We start from the raw sequence: 18101 nt of genomic DNA, 5'->3' as shown, positions 1-18101 counted from the left end.
TGCATCATGGTTTGAGTCTAATAAAGACCATAAAGTAAGGTTTTCAGTAACTTAAGTTTGGCAGTCCTTTGCAGAATGCAAATTTCCAGGTAAAACACCATTTTTTCTCAAAAAAATCCTGATTTTTTAAAAAACTGAACATTTAATAACGTTCTGGTAGTCCAGTCCTTGCTTAGGTGGCCTTGAGAGGGGAAACTCATACATTTCTAAGAAAAGTAAATATTTTTTTAAGTTTTGTAAAAATGTCATAAATATTTGTAACACCTGTGGTAATTCTTTGCAATCTGCGGCATTAAAAAAGTCTTTAGTGCCTATTCCAAGAATTGTCAATTTTTTTCTGTCATATCTTACAATAAAACTACATGAAATAAATGTTCAGCCATTAGAGAGGAGAAGGAGAAGAAATGTAGTCAGTTGGAAGGAAAGGAATTGCATTCTTTGGCTTGTATGAAAAAGCCCATGGAAAGATCATTTCCTGTGGCCTTGGAGGAACAAAAATGTTTTTCAGCAACTTTATCTACAGACATGATGGAAGGAAGGAAATAAACCTCATTTAGTAAACAGGAGTTATTGGGAGGGTCAATGGATACCTATTCAACAAAACCAGGAAACAATTCATTTGTCTATGCACGGTGTGCCTACTTAGTCTGCTTCTCCAAAATCATTGATTGGGGTGGGAAGGACTCTAATCTAGTTGCCCACATGCAGGTGACTTGTACCCTTGGAGATGGTCTAGGATACTCAAAACATTTGGGTAAAACATGGCAGATACAACACAAGAGCATAGAGTAGACCCAGACCCTTCTGAAATGGCAACTGGAGGCCACCCAACTCTATGGCACCTCAAGTAACTACAAGGGGACACTGCACTGCTAGAACATGTGCAGTTAATATTTAAACACCAAATCTGAATATTAATACTATTCCTTATGTGCATGGTCTTAGATAAATGATTTTCCTCTCAGTTTAAGTAGGACATAGGAAGAGATTTTAGAAAAGTTTTACCTTGAAGAAAGCAATTATTTGGGAAGTGATGAAATAGTTGTTCTGTCCCAAAAGAATTTTTGGAATGAAGTGACATTAAATGCCTTCATTTAATTTGTTAAACAAGAGTCTAGCCTTCTTACTTTTCGGTTCTCATCTTTCTCTTCCACTCAAGAAAGAAAGGAGTGGCAAACAGACTCAGAAACCAGTGGGTATATACATATTATCCCTGCAAACACCAATAAGATGAAAGAGGGGGAAAAAAAAGAGCAATATAATAAACATAAGACAGATGACATGCCAAAAAGGGATGACAGGGAAAAAAACAAACAAACAAAAAAAAACGAAAGAGAATGTCAAAATGGAGAGTGCTGCAAAATAAAGGAAAACAAAGATGATCAGAACAGGAATGAGAAAAGAATGTGCCTAAATAGCGTTTAGCACATTCAGGGATTTATCAGCTATAAATATATATATTGGTTAATAACATAATTCTTCAATTATTATTGAAGAGGTGTGATGCTCTGTAGGTCTACTAGTGTAACTACATGAAGTTTAGCTGTCTCTGGAAGTTATATATTATGAATTGTTCTGTATTTGGGAGTAATACATCCAGTAACAATACTTTGGTAAACATGACTGTATATATTACACAGAAATAGATAGATTTCTCTAAACCCACCTTTCCTGCAGCTTCCAGCTCTTTTTTGTCTTTCTTAGCATGTCCAGCCAACATCCTCATTTCAATCATTCCTGCCACTGCAATGATGGGCACAACAGCTAAAAGTAGCAGGGTCAGCTGCCAGCCATATATTAATGATATAATAATTCCAGTCCCCAGGTTGGCTATGTTTTGGGCAATTAATGCTAGCCTGACACCAGTTGCCTGGAAGAAGAAAAAAGGCATTTCTTACTAAAATAACTGTGATTTAAATAAGAAAAGCATTTTCACCCACAATATTCCCGATTCTCAAAGCACTATTTAAAAAGTCTTAACTCAGCTTTTTCAAAATGGGAGTTTCTTAAATGCTTTTATATAAAAATACCTAGATCACATTTATTTCTTCTTTTCCTGTATGCTGATTACTTAAATGTACACCACAATTTCTAAATTCTGCTCTTCAAGCTGAACAAACTTTAACCTCCACACATATTCACATGTACATCTTCACATTAAAATCAGTCATATTTTGTAGATCATACACGTACTTTATAAGTCATCACACAAAGCCCAATGAAAAAGAAAAGTAAATGTTTAACTTCTCCAATAGAAATAAAGCCAAAGATACTTCAGAATTCCTCAGTTCAGAAAAAAACCACCTCATAAGTTCTTGGAGAAGTAAAAATTTACTTAAGCATACATGAATAATTCCATTCAGTGTACCATGGCTCAGTATTACAGACTCCTGAAAATCCACAATTTATTTTTAAAGAAACTCCAAAAAGTAAGAGAGGAAAGAAAGCCTATTGCTTGCAAGTTTATCTAAGATTTCTTAGATAAGAGATTCCCAGTAGATTTGTTTAATAATGAAGATCACAATACAGCACAGTAGTAAACTTTAGAAAAGGTTTACTTGAAATTTTTTTGTAAACATATATTATGATTACTGTTATAATGCATTCTCTGTGCATTCTCTACCAACTATTGTATTATAGCAAATTGTAGTTGTCGAAGTTGAGACTATTATCAACTAGTCACACCCAAGCTGCAACTTTGCTATATGCTAAACCAAATATGAAAAATACCAAACCAAAATTTTACTTACTCCTTTCACTTGTGAGGCATCATTAGCAAGTCTTGTAGTTAGTGCTCCAGTGCTGTTTTTTGGATTATCAAACCAGCCCATATCCTACAATAAGAAGCATTATTTTTAAGAGCAGTGTTTGGACATTTCATATAAACTGCAAAGTAAATCTAAAAGGTCTACCTAATACAACTGGGTTCAGTGTCAGAAGACTGTATGTGACCATGCCTCAGCTCTGCATATTTAACTAAGTTTAATTCCTTCATTAATTGTTGGGGTCAGGTACACAGTTTGTAATTTATTCACCATGTGACTCAGTGTCTGATTTTAAATGTCATGTGTAATATGCATTGAATTAAGTCCTGGTAAAGTATTACTGGCATTTCTGACCTCAAGGCTCAAATGAAAGATTGCTTTTTCATTAGATTTGCAGTATGGCTGATCTATAAGTCATATTTTGCAGACTACAAGAGTTTTCTGCTGCATTGCAAATAGTCATATTGACATGAATCAAATTCTGTGTCTACACATAGCTTTATGAGCAAGAATAAAACCCCATGACTATTCTATTGTATATTTCAAAGTCTAAAATACTGATCCTGAAATCATGCAAAATTAAGGCTGTCTTAGATACCTACATGTATTACTTTAAAACATTATGAAATATTTATATTTTAATTCTCTAAAAGTGGCTTTAGATTTCAGTCAAACAAAAATTATAGAACTGGGGGCTCCTTGACAGAGACTTCCAATTTATAAACAAAACATATCATACATATCACAGTTTAAATCAGACATTTGAAATAAGAGTTACAATGTAAGCTGTGTTGCATGTCTTTACAGGAGAAAGGGCACCAAGAAAACAAAGCAGGTAAACAAACAGGCAATGGGGTACTCCTGGTGCACATCCACTTGTTGAGCCGTAGTAGCTTGGCTGTAAGTCTTAGTCCTTGCAAGGAACACTTAAAAAGCTCTTGTATTGACTTAAGCTTTGCTTAACCACATGTAATTAACCAAATTGGTTTCAAAACTGATTTAAACAATTATCTCTGTAGACAAGTCCTAATATGATAGAATGATGTATTATACAGTTATTTTATACAAATACAGCCAACAATTATACCAATTATATAATTTTACCAATTATTACTATTATTATACCAATGCAATTAATTATTTTGTTACATTTAATGATTACATTTTTAATTCTTAAATTGAAAAATTGTAATTTAATTGTTAATTATTAAATTAAAATTATTGCATTATAAAAATCATTGCATTTAATTACAATTAATTGTTTTTAAAACCCTGAAGTTCAAAATATTTATTATCTTTACCTGTCTAAGCATTGCTTTAAATGCCATGAATCGAAGCCTCATTGTAAGAATTTCTCCAGATTTGCCAAATGTGAAACCCTATTTGAGAAAAGATACAATGCTTAGCATACTATTACAGTGTTTATGTTTGTTCAATAAATATTTTAGATACATCATTGCTACAACGTCGAAGCACAAAATATTGCAGTCCTGTTTGCACAAAGCAAATACAAAACCATGTTTAATATGCATAAATTCTAGTAGGCTCACAGTACAGACATTCAGATATTGTTTCTGAAAAAAATACAGGGAACATAGCAATATTTCACCACCATGCTTCAAGGAAAATCAACCCTTTGACTTCATTTGTATGAGTTGACCTAAGTCAGATTTAAAGAAGTAGCATTTAGGCCATTCATTTTAAGTCAACAATAGTAAGGTAATCTGGATTCATTGAAGTCAAATGCCTCACTCATATTTAAAACATTTTTAAAACACATTTAACACATTTATAAACTGAGCAAAACTATCATAGCCATATAAAACTCAGTCTTCTGTACTCAAGGCCTTCTTACAAGACAATCCCATAAATAAATCAGAAGGTTTTTGCAAGACTGTTTATACTGCTGTCCCAAGTGCACCTTTCTATTTCACTGTGTAGGTTCATTTAACAGATAAATCTATACAAACATATTCAGAAATTATAAACCAGAGTATACATGAAATTATGATTTTTTTTTAAATTTTTTATGTGGCACTGCTGTAGCAGTTAAAACCATTAGTATTTCAGCAGGAGGAGCTGAATATCAGCATGATAATTGTTGTCTGATGAATTGGGCATGGGAATCTTTTGGAGACTCCCATAAGGTAAGGCTTGAACAGGAAAAGACTTAGGGAGATAAAAAATTGGAGAACTAAGGCAAGAGACTGGTAGATTTTCAGTCACTAATAGATTCAAACAGCAAGGATTGAGGGTGAGAAGGGAGTGGTAATGGCTGGAGGGGTTGGTTCTTAGGTGAGATGTGTTTGACTGGTGATTAAGAGGGCAAGTTCTGAAGTTAAGAGGTCTGAATAGGTTGGAAGGTCTCTAACACATGAGAAGCTCTAGGTCAAAAAAGTTTCAGCACAAGACACATCTAGAACCATAAATACAGGTTCTGGTTTGAGTTGGAGATGTGTATTATGAAGATGCAAATTTTTAGTATATTTCAGAACTGATTTCTAAAACATGATGAACAATTATAATAAAGTAAAAATAATAAAACATACCTGCAAAAAGAAAGTAAAAAAGGAAATTATCCCAAGTACTAAGAACAGCAGTGAATATAAGTTGCTCTGTTCTCTTAAAATGTCCTTGTCAGCTTCTGAAAAAACCTATAAGAACAATATTTAAAACAACATTTTTTAAAATCAACTAACAATCTAAAATACTCCCATTTTCTCAATAACTAAGTTTGGTAGTCATTTACATTCCTATAAAATTTGACCATATGTTACATATGATTACAAGTATAGCAAGCAAAATTCAGGTTATAGCAAGATTTTTAGGATTTTGTAAATTTCATATAATTTTTCAGATATTTGCAATAGTGCTTCATCCACTCTTCAATTTCATTATGCAGTGATTGCTTTAAACCTAATTTTATTAGAAACAAATTTTGTGTAAATATAATTTTTTGCATATTTTACTCCAACTTACCCCTATAATTTCAGAAAATATGATCGCAAATCCAGGTTGTAAAGCTCCATTGATAACTGCACTTAAGATTCCAGCTACAAAGTATGGCCATTCAGTTTTGTTTAACTTCATAATTTTCAAAAATGAAGCTGGAGGTAATTCTTCCTCCTAAAAAATGGAAATTCTGTTAGGACAGGCATGAACGTATTTGGAGAAATAGGGAGAAAAAGAGAGATTAATAATCAATTTCCTCCTCTCGGAATCTAGTCAGAGGAAGTAAAAATGTATACTTTTTAATAACAGGAATAAATGTACAAAACTGTAAAAAGCTGATTGTACCTTTCTTTTTATTATTCTAATACAAGGAAGAAAGAGCTGTTACGCTACATCTACAGCTCTTGTCATTGTATATTAGTTTATTTTTATAGTTTTTGTTGGTGAATACTCTTGGTATTGGTCAATGGTGACTGAACTATTAATTCTGGGCATATTGCCGTGTGTAATCCATGACTAGATTAATTGAAGTAATTGTTTACTAAGCATTTAAAGCAGCAAAGTAATCACTGTAAATATGAATGCAATCATATTTGAAGGGTTATTTTGCAAGTTTTATTGTAAGAGTTGTATGTTGGGCCAAATGCTCTGTTGCTGACCCAAAAATGAATGTTTAACCTGTATAGATTATATCAGTATGTTATGCAAATATGCATAAGTGTATTTCTTTTAAACCTAATTGATTTTCAATAATAAACTTATCAACCTTGTTATAGACTTTTAAAGTCCCATTTTATTTGTATTTTCATTCACGTTGAGAATAAAAAAACAAGCTATGAATATTAACAGTTGAAGGCTATTTAGAATTTAAAAATTCTTGTGGTTTTTTCACCCCTATCAAATGCCTCCTTCTTCTTGTATTTTCTTTGAGCAGGAGAATGAATTTAACATACATCTTTCAAAGGAATCAAATTCACTAACACCTCTACAAAGATACTTACAGGTGAACTTTTTTTCTCATCAGGGCCATCATCTTGCTCTCCTGGCTTTTTCATGCTTCTCCGAGTTGATCGTCTTCTCAATCCTCTTGATAGGGATTCTTCAAATTCTGGTTCAGATTCACGTTTTTGGACACTTAGTGCATTCTCATCTTTTTCTGACGAAGGAACTTCAGCTTCTATTGCCTAAAAGTGGGAAGAATGTGATGCTAAGATTAATTATGCATATATTACTTTCAAAATTATAAGGTAATCAAAATAAAAGTGACTTTGTTTCAGTTGAAAGAGATACGGGGGAAACAACATATAATGCTTTAAAGGAGATATGAAAATCTGTATTATTTTAGTAGATCTCTGTCTTCAGAGCTTTATTCATATGAGTATCGCACCTCTCAAGAAAATACTTATACTGAGGGGACAGCAGGGGAGTGAAAGTGGCTGCTCTTTTTTTTTATGAATTAACTACTAACAGAATTTTAAATTGAGGGAAAACCATTTGCACTCATCTTGGGTTCTCAGGGTATACACTGTTTATTCATGAAGAGATAAAAAATTAACCCTCTTTACAACAGAACACTCTTCACAATTCTTGACTTTAAATGGAATATGGAAGTTCAGGATGAAACAGGTCAAAAAGAGATTTTGACTGAAAAACTTGAGCAGTCTGGAAAAGAGCCCTACTTTTGGTGGTAGTTTTGCCAGTGTCTTTGACAGAACAAATAAATCTCTCCCCACCCCTAAGGTATTTAATAGTAACTGGAGTCAAAGTTGCCTTCAACTTGTGTTTATTTTTTTCCAGAAAGTTTTTATTTCTTCCTGCTTTTTGCACGACTAATAAAAATAACTTTTTTCTTGCTTTCCATTTTTTGTTTATTTTCTTTTTTTGGTTTTTTTTTTGCATTCTTATATTTTATGAAGAAATATTTTAATTGGTCTGGTTTACTCTTTTCCATCTGAGATATTGAGGAGGCAGTTTCAGTTTCTTTATTGGACATGGTGGTTATGCAGTAAAACAAAGTGAAGCTCTGCTATAACCTAATGGTCACATGGGACATTGGGATGTAAATATCAAAGTGTTTTGGTCTTCACTTAATAATGAATACATTTCTGATATTTATTATAATTTCTAATCTCTTTTTTCTGTCTTCAGAACTTCAAAACATATTTTCACACTTAGCATAGCTGGATTATTTTTCTTCATCCTCTATTCCTGCACATTTTCTTCTTTAGAAAGAAATTCAATATGAAGGAATATAAACAAACAGCTTAAAATATGCCTGCTTTATTCCTTGAGTATCAGCTACTGTATTTTACCTTTTATCATAGGCTAAGAACAAGAAATGGAATAGCAACCTCCTGTAGTCTGCTCTACATTATCTGCATAAAAGGAAAACATAAAATAATCTTTCAGGTTTAAATACCTAGAGGATTAAAAATGTGCTATCCTGGGTTTAAATAGGTATTGTATCAAGACTAGTGGTCTCTTCTCTCAAATTACTGTTCTCCTGTCAAAGCACTTTTTTTTTTTTCCTGCTAACAAATTCTGCAGAATTCCTCGTACTTCTGATAGCATACAATGACTGTGGGTGAGGAAAACAAAAACCAAAATGAGGCAACAGATAGCGAGAAAAGTACCTGCATGTTAACAAGTTTGTAGTAGATTCCCTTCCTCTCAAGCAGTTTAACATGATTTCCTTGCTCTGCGACAACTCCACCTTCAAACACAGCTATATGATCTGCATTTCGCACTGTTGACAGCCGATGAGCCACTACAACCGTGGTGCGTCCTTCCCTTGCCTAGAAATAGCAAAGTTTAATATGAGTGTTTCTAAGTAAATTCAAAAAGTGTTCCTCTGCATACTAGAGTTGAATAAGACCTAAAGGAAACACTAAAAGGGTTCACAGAAAATACAACTTGCCAAAAAGCTTTAAAAGCATATTTCAATGAGTACCTTAAAACAAAAATATAATCTTTACCCTGAAAATGGAGAAGAGACAATCTTCCACCGTGGCACACATACATCCTACAATTTTGATCATAGATATCTAAACAAAATTCTCAATATTTAAAATTTTAGAATGTTACAAACCTTAAAATTTTAAGAATGCTAGAAATTTTTATATTTAAGCCCATAGTTCTTAATTTAAACCTTAAAATTCATGGAAAATAGTTTATACGCAGAAGCATTAGAGAATACTTCACAGTCATATTTTAAAAAATTCAGTGTTTTAAGCTCTAAGTCATTGTTAACTCAAGTAGCTACAGTGAAAATAAAACCTCCTACTATTTCATGTAAAATTAGTTCAACTATCTACCTATCTTTGGATATTTATAAACTTATTACTCCTAATGTTTCAAATGTCAGAGCTTGCCATTTTAATCATGAGGCTGTATGAAAGTGATCAAGCAAATTTTTGCTTAACTAATCAAAGTAATGAACCCAAGCAGTGGAATTTCGTTGGAAAACAAATGGAGTTCATCCTCAGTAACATCTCTCAGGAGTCCATACTGGCACCCATACTATCTAATATCTTCCTCATTGGCATAGATAAATGGGATTGAGTGCACATTCAGTAAATTTACAAATGACATCAAGCTGAGAGGTGCACCTTATTCACGTGAGGGAGGGGATAGCATTCAGGTCTCCAGCAAGCTTGAGGAGTGAAGCCACGTGAACCCCATGAAGTTCAACAAGACCAGGTGAAAGGCCCTGCACCTGGGTCAAGGCAATCCTCAACATCAATACAGATGGATTGAGAGCAGCTCTGCAGAGAAAGGCTTTGGAATAGTGGTGGATGAAAAACTGGACACGAGCTGACAATGTGTGCTTGCAGTCCAGAAAACCAACTGTAACTTGGGCTGCATTTAAAGAGGCGTGGACAGCAGATTGAGGGAGGAGATTCTCCCTCTTTACTTTCCTCTGTTGAGATCCCACCTGGAGTACTGCGAGTTCTGAGGAAGACCACAAAAACTACCAGACAGCTAACAGACCTCTCCTATGCAGACAGGCTAAGAGAGCTGGGGTTCAGCCTGGAGAAAAGAAGGCTCCTGGGAGACCTCACTGAAGCTTTTCAGTACCTAAAGGGTGACCACCATTATGACCACCAGGTGAGAGATTTTTACCAGGGCCTGTAGTAACAGGACAAAGGACAATGGTTTTAAACTGAAAGAGGGTAGATTTAGATCAGATATAAGGAAAAAAATTTTTACGATGAGAGTGGTGAGACACTGGAACAGGTTGCCCAGCGTCGTGGATGCCCCAACACTGGAAGTGTTCAAGACCAGCTTGGATGGGGCTCTGAGCAACCTGATCTAGTGGACTTGTGTCCCTGTTCCATGTGGAGACTAGATAATCTTTAAAGATCCTTTCCAACCCAAACCACTCTATGATTCTATGAGTCCCTAGGTCTTCTGCAAAGGTTCACAAGGATACAAATTTGTAAGGTAAATATAGAGACTCCTGAGTTGCACGATGGATGAGCTGTCCATTATCAAGACAGTTCTACACTAAGAACAAAAGAAGCACCTAGAAGAATTCATGTTAACTGAAGCAAGTGTTTCCTTGGAGTATTTCATGCCAAGTCACTGCTACAAACAATTATGACATGCTGGTAATGATTGTCTGTTAGGCTTCATAAGTTAATTAAGCAGGTGACTGACAACAATACGCATGTCAGTAAGACAGATAATATCAGAGGATGGTATTTACACCAAGAAAATGTTGATTTAAGCTTAATAAAGCAGAAAATATGATTCCATCTTCTCACTTGAAATAAGATTCCTCTCTGGAATACTTGCAGGATCTCAAAAATTCTCCTTACAAAGAACATTTGCCAAATCAAAGTTTACCTTTCTTGTTTTATGCGTCTCTATTGTCAACAAATAGAAAAAAGTAAATATTAGGCTCCTGCTTACCTGCTTCATTTCAAAACACTACTGACCTTGTCCAGTGCTGCCTGCACAACTGATTCACTCTCAGTATCCAAAGCTGATGTTGCCTCATCAAGCAGAAGAATTTTAGGATTGCGAACCAGAGCTCGGGCAATTGCTATTCTTTGTTTCTGGCCTCCACTCAGCTGTGCCCCTCTTTCTCCAACCACGGTTTCAAACTTCTACAAGACAACCACACACATTCAAAACACTCAGTGGTACAGTATTCCCAGCAAAGACAGGCAGCGTGAAGAAAAGAATCGCCCCTTCCTTTACAGGAATAAACACGTACTTGGATAAACCCGCCTAATCATTTGTGTTCCTGGAATTCTAATAGTTCTTCAAATACCTGCCAAATCATGACCTGAAGATATAAAATTAACATTTTTCTCAAAAGTTACGAGAACCTCTGCATAGCTTTGCATATTCACAGCTCCAAGGATAGCTTCCTCTCTTAACAAGCATTCCTCCTAAGGAACTATTTGGCACAAGAGGGTTTAGAAGAAATTGGTTCAGCAGGAGAACTGGTCTGCTTACATTGGGCAGCTTCATGATGAAGTCATAAGCATTGGCTTCCTTGGTAGCTTTTTCAATCTCTTCCATGGTGACGTCCTCACGGCCATAACGAATATTTTCTGCAATAGTGGTAGCAAAGAGCACGGGCTCCTGATTCACCACACCGATAATCTCCCGCAGATATCTTACATTCAAGGTCTTAATATCCTGCCCATCAATGGTAACCTAATCATAAGGAAGCAGACAAAAATTGTTTACTGAGTGTTTTGACCAAGGAACCTCTCTTTCCATGCTGGCACATGCCTTTTTAGGCAAGACTTCACCATATCATTGGAACAAGGTGAGTGAGGCCAGAACTAGGCTTTCAACAAGTGTGACATATAGAGCAGTCAGCTCACTTAAGGTATCTTACCGTGCCTTCCTTGGGATCATAAAATCTCTGGATGAGCTGAACAGTTGTACTTTTCCCACAGCCACTGCTGCCAACCAGGGCCACTGTCTGGCCAGAACTAATCTTGAGATTCAAGCCCTTCAGTATCTGTGCATATAGGAAAGGGAGTCAAAAACATAACAGTATGTAGAAATATCAGTGTAAATTTGATGAAAATATAAAGACTACAAAAAATACCCTTTGTATTTGTAGCAGAATCTGGTACAAAATGAAATTGTAACCATGGGTTTAAATTTTGGATAACATGATTTCAGCTTAATTTTCTTACATTTACATCACAATTGGTCCAATATCAATGTGCTGTACAACACACTTCACAATTACCTCTCTCATGAACCAGTTCATATGACAAAATAATAATAATATTACTACCAAAACTAAAATATAGTATAGAAATGCAATATGATGCCATATTCCTGTATTATGTTGCCTCACTTTTTTTTTAATGCACCATGCAAACTACAGGGAAGCTATGTAAAAGTCATCATTGAAAGCTCTGTGTCTTTTCTTCCTGCCTATCAAAAGTAAGAAAGATTGTTTCATCATGGCCAGTGATTTTCCTTCAAGGTAAGGAAGGAAATAATTACATATTGCAAAGACACTGCCCATGAAAACATTTTCAGAAATCATTCAAATGTCTTCCATCTCCACTGAATCAAGACTATGGATTTATGACAGTGCTTCAAAAAGCAAACTTATTCTCTGTCTAGACAGAGAAATACAGATTCTGATCTCTATTCCATGTATAGCAAGTCCTTGCTGGATCTGCTTTCTCACACACAGTCATCAGAGAGCTGCACTGCAAGTACTCTGAAACCCACGATCTCATTATTATTACAATACACAAACAGTTGGGTTCAGGTGTAAGTTTAGGTTCTGATAGAAATACATATGTTTTTTTGCATAGCCACGCTTACTATAGCTTTAGACAGAAAGTTACTCAGAAAACTTAACATGTTTGGCTAAGGTGTAAATATATCTAGCTAAAATCACTGTGATGGCAAGGTAGTTTTATATACATTAGAGAATCAACTTGGAATTGTATTTTCAACAAAATTTAGTTTATGTCACTTCTTAATGATTTTTTTTTTTTCCCAGCAAATCATCTATATGTTTAATATATATGAACTGTCATTTACATACCTCAACATCTGGTCTGGATGGATAATTGAAGTAAACATTTTCAAATTCCAAGTTTCCTTTAATGAAGTCCGGTTTGTAACCTGTCTCTGAGTAACTGTCAATTTGAGGTTCCTGTGCAAAATAAAATACAACACCCCCCCATTTTTTTTCATAAAGAAGTCCTGGAGTGCACCATTACTCTTCAGAGACATTAAATGTGGGTTTTAAGTAATTTAGTTGAGACTTCTGAAAGAAAAATATTGCATGATGTTTTGCTCCCTCGTTGCTGCATCGATGATAGGCTTATGCAAGAATACTGTTATAATTTTTCCATTAAGCTTTTGTGTGAATTTAGCAAATGTCCTTAAGACTGTACCCACAGCTAGCCATAATCTGAGATTCATTTCACTGCCTGATGATTAACCTGAGTACATCATCTCTAATGAGCTGTTCATACACTGTTCATTTAAAGCCTTGGCGTTTCTGCTGAAACAATTTGTCTGAGAAACAATTGATCTGCTGATCATTACTCAGAAGCAGATTTCTTAATTATCAGTGGGTTTGTTTCCATCCAGAGTGGGTCTAGAACTTGAACTATACCTTAACAATAATCCAAAACATGCCATTGCATTTCATAGAGCTTCATTAGCTAGCAAAATCACAGCTTCCCTGATTTTAGAATCTCTTGGCAGTTGAGGTACATATCCAGTTTACCAGGTTGTGTTTTATTGATTTGCTGGCACTCACACTACCACTGGTGTCACTGATACCATGAAAACTATGCTCATATACCTACATTGTCTGTAATCATGTGATTACAGTACCACAGACATGTCCTTCATGATAAAAACATCAGAGGATACCCTTTGAAACCAAGTGATTCAGAGATCCAGTACTTTTACCTTTGAAGCAAGGACTGATAATTCTAAAAGACAAAGAGGAACTGACTAATAATTACACATTCTATCTGGTTTTATCTTTATATTTCTGCTTATTTTACACAGTTATTTAATCTGATTAATTTCATTTCCATAAACAGTGCCTGTCTTTAAAAAGAAAGGTCTCATATCTTCAAAAGAAGTTTTGAAATGATAACAAGGGCAAGGATACTCACATTGTCTATTATATTAAAGATCACATAGGCAGCTCCTCTTGCACTAGCAAATGCCTCTATGCTTGGAGCAGTCTGTCCAATACTGAAAGCTCCAATCAATACAGAGAAAAAGACCTGAAAGAAATATTTACAGTGACATATATTCATTCTTATAAACCAGAGAATTACATTTATTTATTTACTTTAAATATCTTTGCGTCAGGAGGCTCCATGCCTGTTAACGGAAGTTTAAGGAATCTAGAATTACAGAAAAACTGAAACCAGAGAATAATGTTAAGAAAAGGGCTTTTTAAGAGTCAGCTGAGAACTGAGCTCATGCACAATGTTAATGCTGCAAACATATTGAGAATAAGTGAAAAGCTGATTGAGACTTGTAAAATCTATGCCAAAAAATGTGGACTTTTACTTGATGTCTCGAGATTTTATTGTATTAATTCATTCTTAGGCCAAAGACATTCCTAAGACTGGAAAGTATATTACATATCTTCCAGGGAAACAAAGACAGATATGCAAAACACTATCACTCTGCTTTCAAAGTTACAGTGAAATAGAGGGATACAAATCCAGCTTCTCCATCACAAAGTAATAAAGGATCCCTCTGCTTCAATGAGAGGGAGTGCAAGCAAACAAGAAAGAGAAAAAAACCAAATAAACTGTTTTCTCAGAGTAGCATAGTTTATTGGTTTCAGCTAGTATATAAAAAAAAAAAGAAGGCAATTAAATGATGCTGCTCAGAGCTTGTAACAGCCACAGTAAGTCAGAGCAAAGTCCATGACACCCATTGTCTTGAATAGGGGCTATTCACATATTTAACACATGACAAGGCCACACCCTCCCATCCCTGTTATAAAACCACCATTCAATGAACTACAACATAGACAACAGAAATTGCAAAGACTTTGAACAGAATAAATTACACACAAGTTCATGAACCTCATTGAGTGCCAACCTGCATAAAAGGTTCCAAAAAGCCAAAAACACATATCAGAGACATTTTTCATGAACTTCAGTGATTCATAAACAAAACAAAACAGATAGATTAAAAAATAAATCAATATATGCATGTGGTCACCTGTCTGGGCTTTTATTATGGTTAACAAAGTTATTCTTCTTGCCGTATTAATTTGATATCTCATACAAAATTAGAATGGTTGCCACATCAAGAGACGAATTTAAGTTACGACTTATGAATAATGGGTTTTTTACATATTTCCTAGTTACAAGTATATTTTTATCCCACTCAATTTCTAAAAATACTGAGAAGTGATTCTATGAGAAATAAATAATCTGGTTTTATTATAAGCAAATGAATTTAGTGGAAAAACAGAAGGGGGTGGAGTTTTCTTTTTTCATTTAGTTCCAAAGTTTTTTTAGGCGTATCGTGAAAGCTGTAAGGTGGAGGGTCCTGTCCGGGTCTGATGCCAGGGAACCTTTGCGGCAGGGAATAGGAAAAAGCATAAAAATAAAAATGTACCCTCTGCCACATGGTCACCCATGGTGTGTGGAGAGATCCCCCCTGTACAAAAGGCCAGGGGGGTACGTCATCAATCAGTCAAGCGGGAGGGCAACGCCTCCTCCCGAGTTCGAAAAATTACCTTTTAAGGTAAGATACCTGTTACCTGTTGAATATTTAACAGCTTATGTAAATGAAAGGGTACAAAAGAGCGCGTTTTTCAAACGGCAGGGTGCTCGGACCAGGTCACGAGTTTGTGCACCTAGCATGCTGTTAATAAAGCTTTTTGTTTCACTATATTTGGCCGTCTTCTAAATTTTAAATTGGAGATATTTCTCACAATTCCAAGCTCTCATAGAGCAAAACATAAAAAAAATATCTATTTAGACCACACAACAGTTAAAAAAAAGCATTTGTTTCTGCATGCTGAAAATATATTCAGATCCATAAATCTGAAAGCAAATAGCAACTAGGAAGGGTATAGTACTTCAGCTTTGGATTGAATTGTTTCTATATCAGTCTGATCTTATGAAAGTCAGAAAATACGTAAAAACTGGAAAATAATATATGTTTTATTTTAGGTTCATATAGATTTTGAGATGCTGTGGAAACATGTAGGCTTCTGTGGTGAGAATCTTTTTGTTCAGAAGGGATTCTACTTTGCCAGTTTTGGCCCATAACTCTCATTAAAATCAAATAAGTTCTCATTACATAATTTAACGTGCTTTTCTCACTATTATTGAGAGTTTACTCCTTAATACTTACCGTCAGAACTTTGCCAATAGTGTAATCCTCGTTTAAGATCAAAGTAGTTCCATACCAAAAGGCCAGTGCATATGATGCATATATCAGTAAGAAAGCAGCACCCATAGAAATATTTGCAGTAATCGCCTTTCTTATTCCAATCCTTTTAGCATCTTCTAAATTTTTATGGTATCTGGAAGAAAGAAAGAAGTTCAAAATAGACTTACATTTGTACCACGGCACACGGCACCAAAAACTGTGCAGATGAGTTAGGACAAGCATGCTCACAAAGTACATCAGGATATATAAAATATCTAACCCAAAGACTGTACAAAGGTAATCCTGGAACAGGGTAACCTAAGGTAACTCCTAAAAAGGCCAGCATCAGTCAACCTGGTATGTAGAAATAAAAGGCCATTGGAGGTCAGGGATTGGCATTCAAGTTCCTTAAATAAACCGAAGGTCAGTGAATTTTGATAGTGAACCACTTAAGATAAAAGGTTAAAATATATCACAAGAATTATGTTTTACAGTAGTGGAAATAGAGATATTGTTTGTTAGGACATTCACAACTACTGAGTAATCAGAGTACCAAGGATATCGTTATCTCTTCTCGTGAAAGGGACCTTTTTTTTTGTCTAAAGCTCTCACTGTGTGATGTATGAAGTAGTTTGTATACCCTCTAAAGCAGAGACAACAAATCAACTTATTTTGACTTTTCTAAAAAAATAACTAATTATCTTTCAACATAGTGAACCTTGTAATAGTCTCTAACAGACAATCTTCCATTACCTAAAAATGCAGAAAACAAGACTTTCAACAACAAAGATACTAGAAAACTTCAAACTATCTGAAACAAGGACTTTAAAATCCACTGATGAAAGCAAATATTGCTCTTACCTTTTAATTTCTTTTTCCTGTCCTCCAAAAGCTATTACAGTACGGATTGCTGCCAGAACTTCCTCTGCAACAGCACCTGCTTTTGCATATGCCGCTTGTTCTTTGTCAGTGAAAGCAGACAGAACCTAATACAAGATCAAATATTTTGACATAGGAAAAATAGAATGAGCTCGAGCACTTCATAATGACTTTTATCATAGTTACTTTCTTCCAATAGGAAGCCTTTTGATTATATTATGTATGAGTGCAGAATGTCCAATATCCAGATTTTAAGTATATTGTGAATTCAATCAAATAATTAAATGTTACCCTTTGTAAACAGCTAAGGGCTGGATTTTCCACTCCGCTTTCACCTGGTGCAGGAGATTAGATGACTGCTCATAGTGAGTTGGTGTGGTTTTCCCCAGGCAGATCTTCTCAGCTCATTCTCATCTCTGGCTACATTAGCCAGAGGGCCCTATCACTTACATTAGTTGGCCACAGTCTGTGAAGACTCAGCCAGTAGACATGCATGGCACATGCTTCTCTAACCTTTTCTGCAATATACTCACTCAAGATAGAGAAAGCTTTCATGACCTTTAAAATGTAGGGAAAATAAAGTACTATAAAAATGTGAAGACTTTCAAACTACAAATGTAAGTCATTCTAATCCCATAGTAATTTGGTCCTTCTCTCATGTAAGTCTGTCTAAAATTTCTTGCCAAAGTTGTTAACAACTCTGAAAGAAACTCTGTGTCTGAGACCAAGTTTTTTTCTAATTTATTCCCTTATTTTTCAGGAGGTGCAATTATTCCTTTCAGCAGAAGAAGTACTTATGTGGATGTGGTTAAACAAATGTGGATGCTACTTCTCTGTATGGGAATGTGCTATATGGGCAGAAACAGCTTCAAATCAAATAAGGCTGCCCAATCTATAAGAATGATATTATTGAACTACATAGAATCATCCAATCATACAATGATTTGGTTTGGAAGGGACCTTAAAGATCACCCAGTTCTAATTGCTCTGCCATAGTCAGGGACACCTTCCACTAGACCAGGCTGCTCAAAGCCCTATCCAGCCTGGCCTTGAACATGAGGGTGCTGATACACAGTTCATCTAAGAGTTTATGTACTTAAGTGTTATCTAAAGCTATAATTGGACTAAACAACAAGT

General features: G+C 35.1%; 1 protein-coding gene across 6 annotated transcripts in view; it reads right to left on the bottom strand.

Moving 5' to 3' along the window:
- LOC116788521 (ATP-dependent translocase ABCB1-like) overlaps nucleotides 1-18101 on the bottom strand; it is a 37841-nt gene that overhangs the window by 10527 nt on the left and 9213 nt on the right. For 3 of the 6 annotated variants that reach the window (XM_032691434.1, XM_032691427.1, XM_032691441.1), the window contains exons 8-21: nucleotides 16947-17071; nucleotides 16068-16239; nucleotides 13850-13963; nucleotides 12757-12867; nucleotides 11575-11700; nucleotides 11184-11387; nucleotides 10658-10828; nucleotides 8351-8512; nucleotides 6719-6901; nucleotides 5745-5891; nucleotides 5315-5419; nucleotides 4067-4144; nucleotides 2751-2834; nucleotides 1667-1870 (exon numbers count right to left, since the gene is read on the bottom strand). In XM_032691434.1, the coding sequence (XP_032547325.1) occupies nucleotides 1667-1870; nucleotides 2751-2834; nucleotides 4067-4144; nucleotides 5315-5419; nucleotides 5745-5891; nucleotides 6719-6901; nucleotides 8351-8512; nucleotides 10658-10828; nucleotides 11184-11387; nucleotides 11575-11700; nucleotides 12757-12867; nucleotides 13850-13963; nucleotides 16068-16239; nucleotides 16947-17071 (1986 nt within the window). Of the gene's footprint in view, nucleotides 1-1030; nucleotides 1214-1666; nucleotides 1871-2750; nucleotides 2835-4066; nucleotides 4145-5314; nucleotides 5420-5742; nucleotides 5892-6718; nucleotides 6902-8350; nucleotides 8513-10657; nucleotides 10829-11183; nucleotides 11388-11574; nucleotides 11701-12756; nucleotides 12868-13849; nucleotides 13964-16067; nucleotides 16240-16946; nucleotides 17072-18101 lie in introns of those variants that run through there. The other 3 variants (XM_032691450.1, XR_004357670.1, XM_032691465.1) reach the window with 3 other exon arrangements.

This window comes from Chiroxiphia lanceolata, chromosome 1 (genome assembly GCF_009829145.1).
Source record: "Chiroxiphia lanceolata isolate bChiLan1 chromosome 1, bChiLan1.pri, whole genome shotgun sequence".
Classification (NCBI taxonomy): domain Eukaryota; kingdom Metazoa; phylum Chordata; class Aves; order Passeriformes; family Pipridae; genus Chiroxiphia; species Chiroxiphia lanceolata.
The sequence above is the reverse complement of the archived record's forward strand: the minus strand, read 5'-3'. Positions and strand labels throughout refer to the sequence as shown.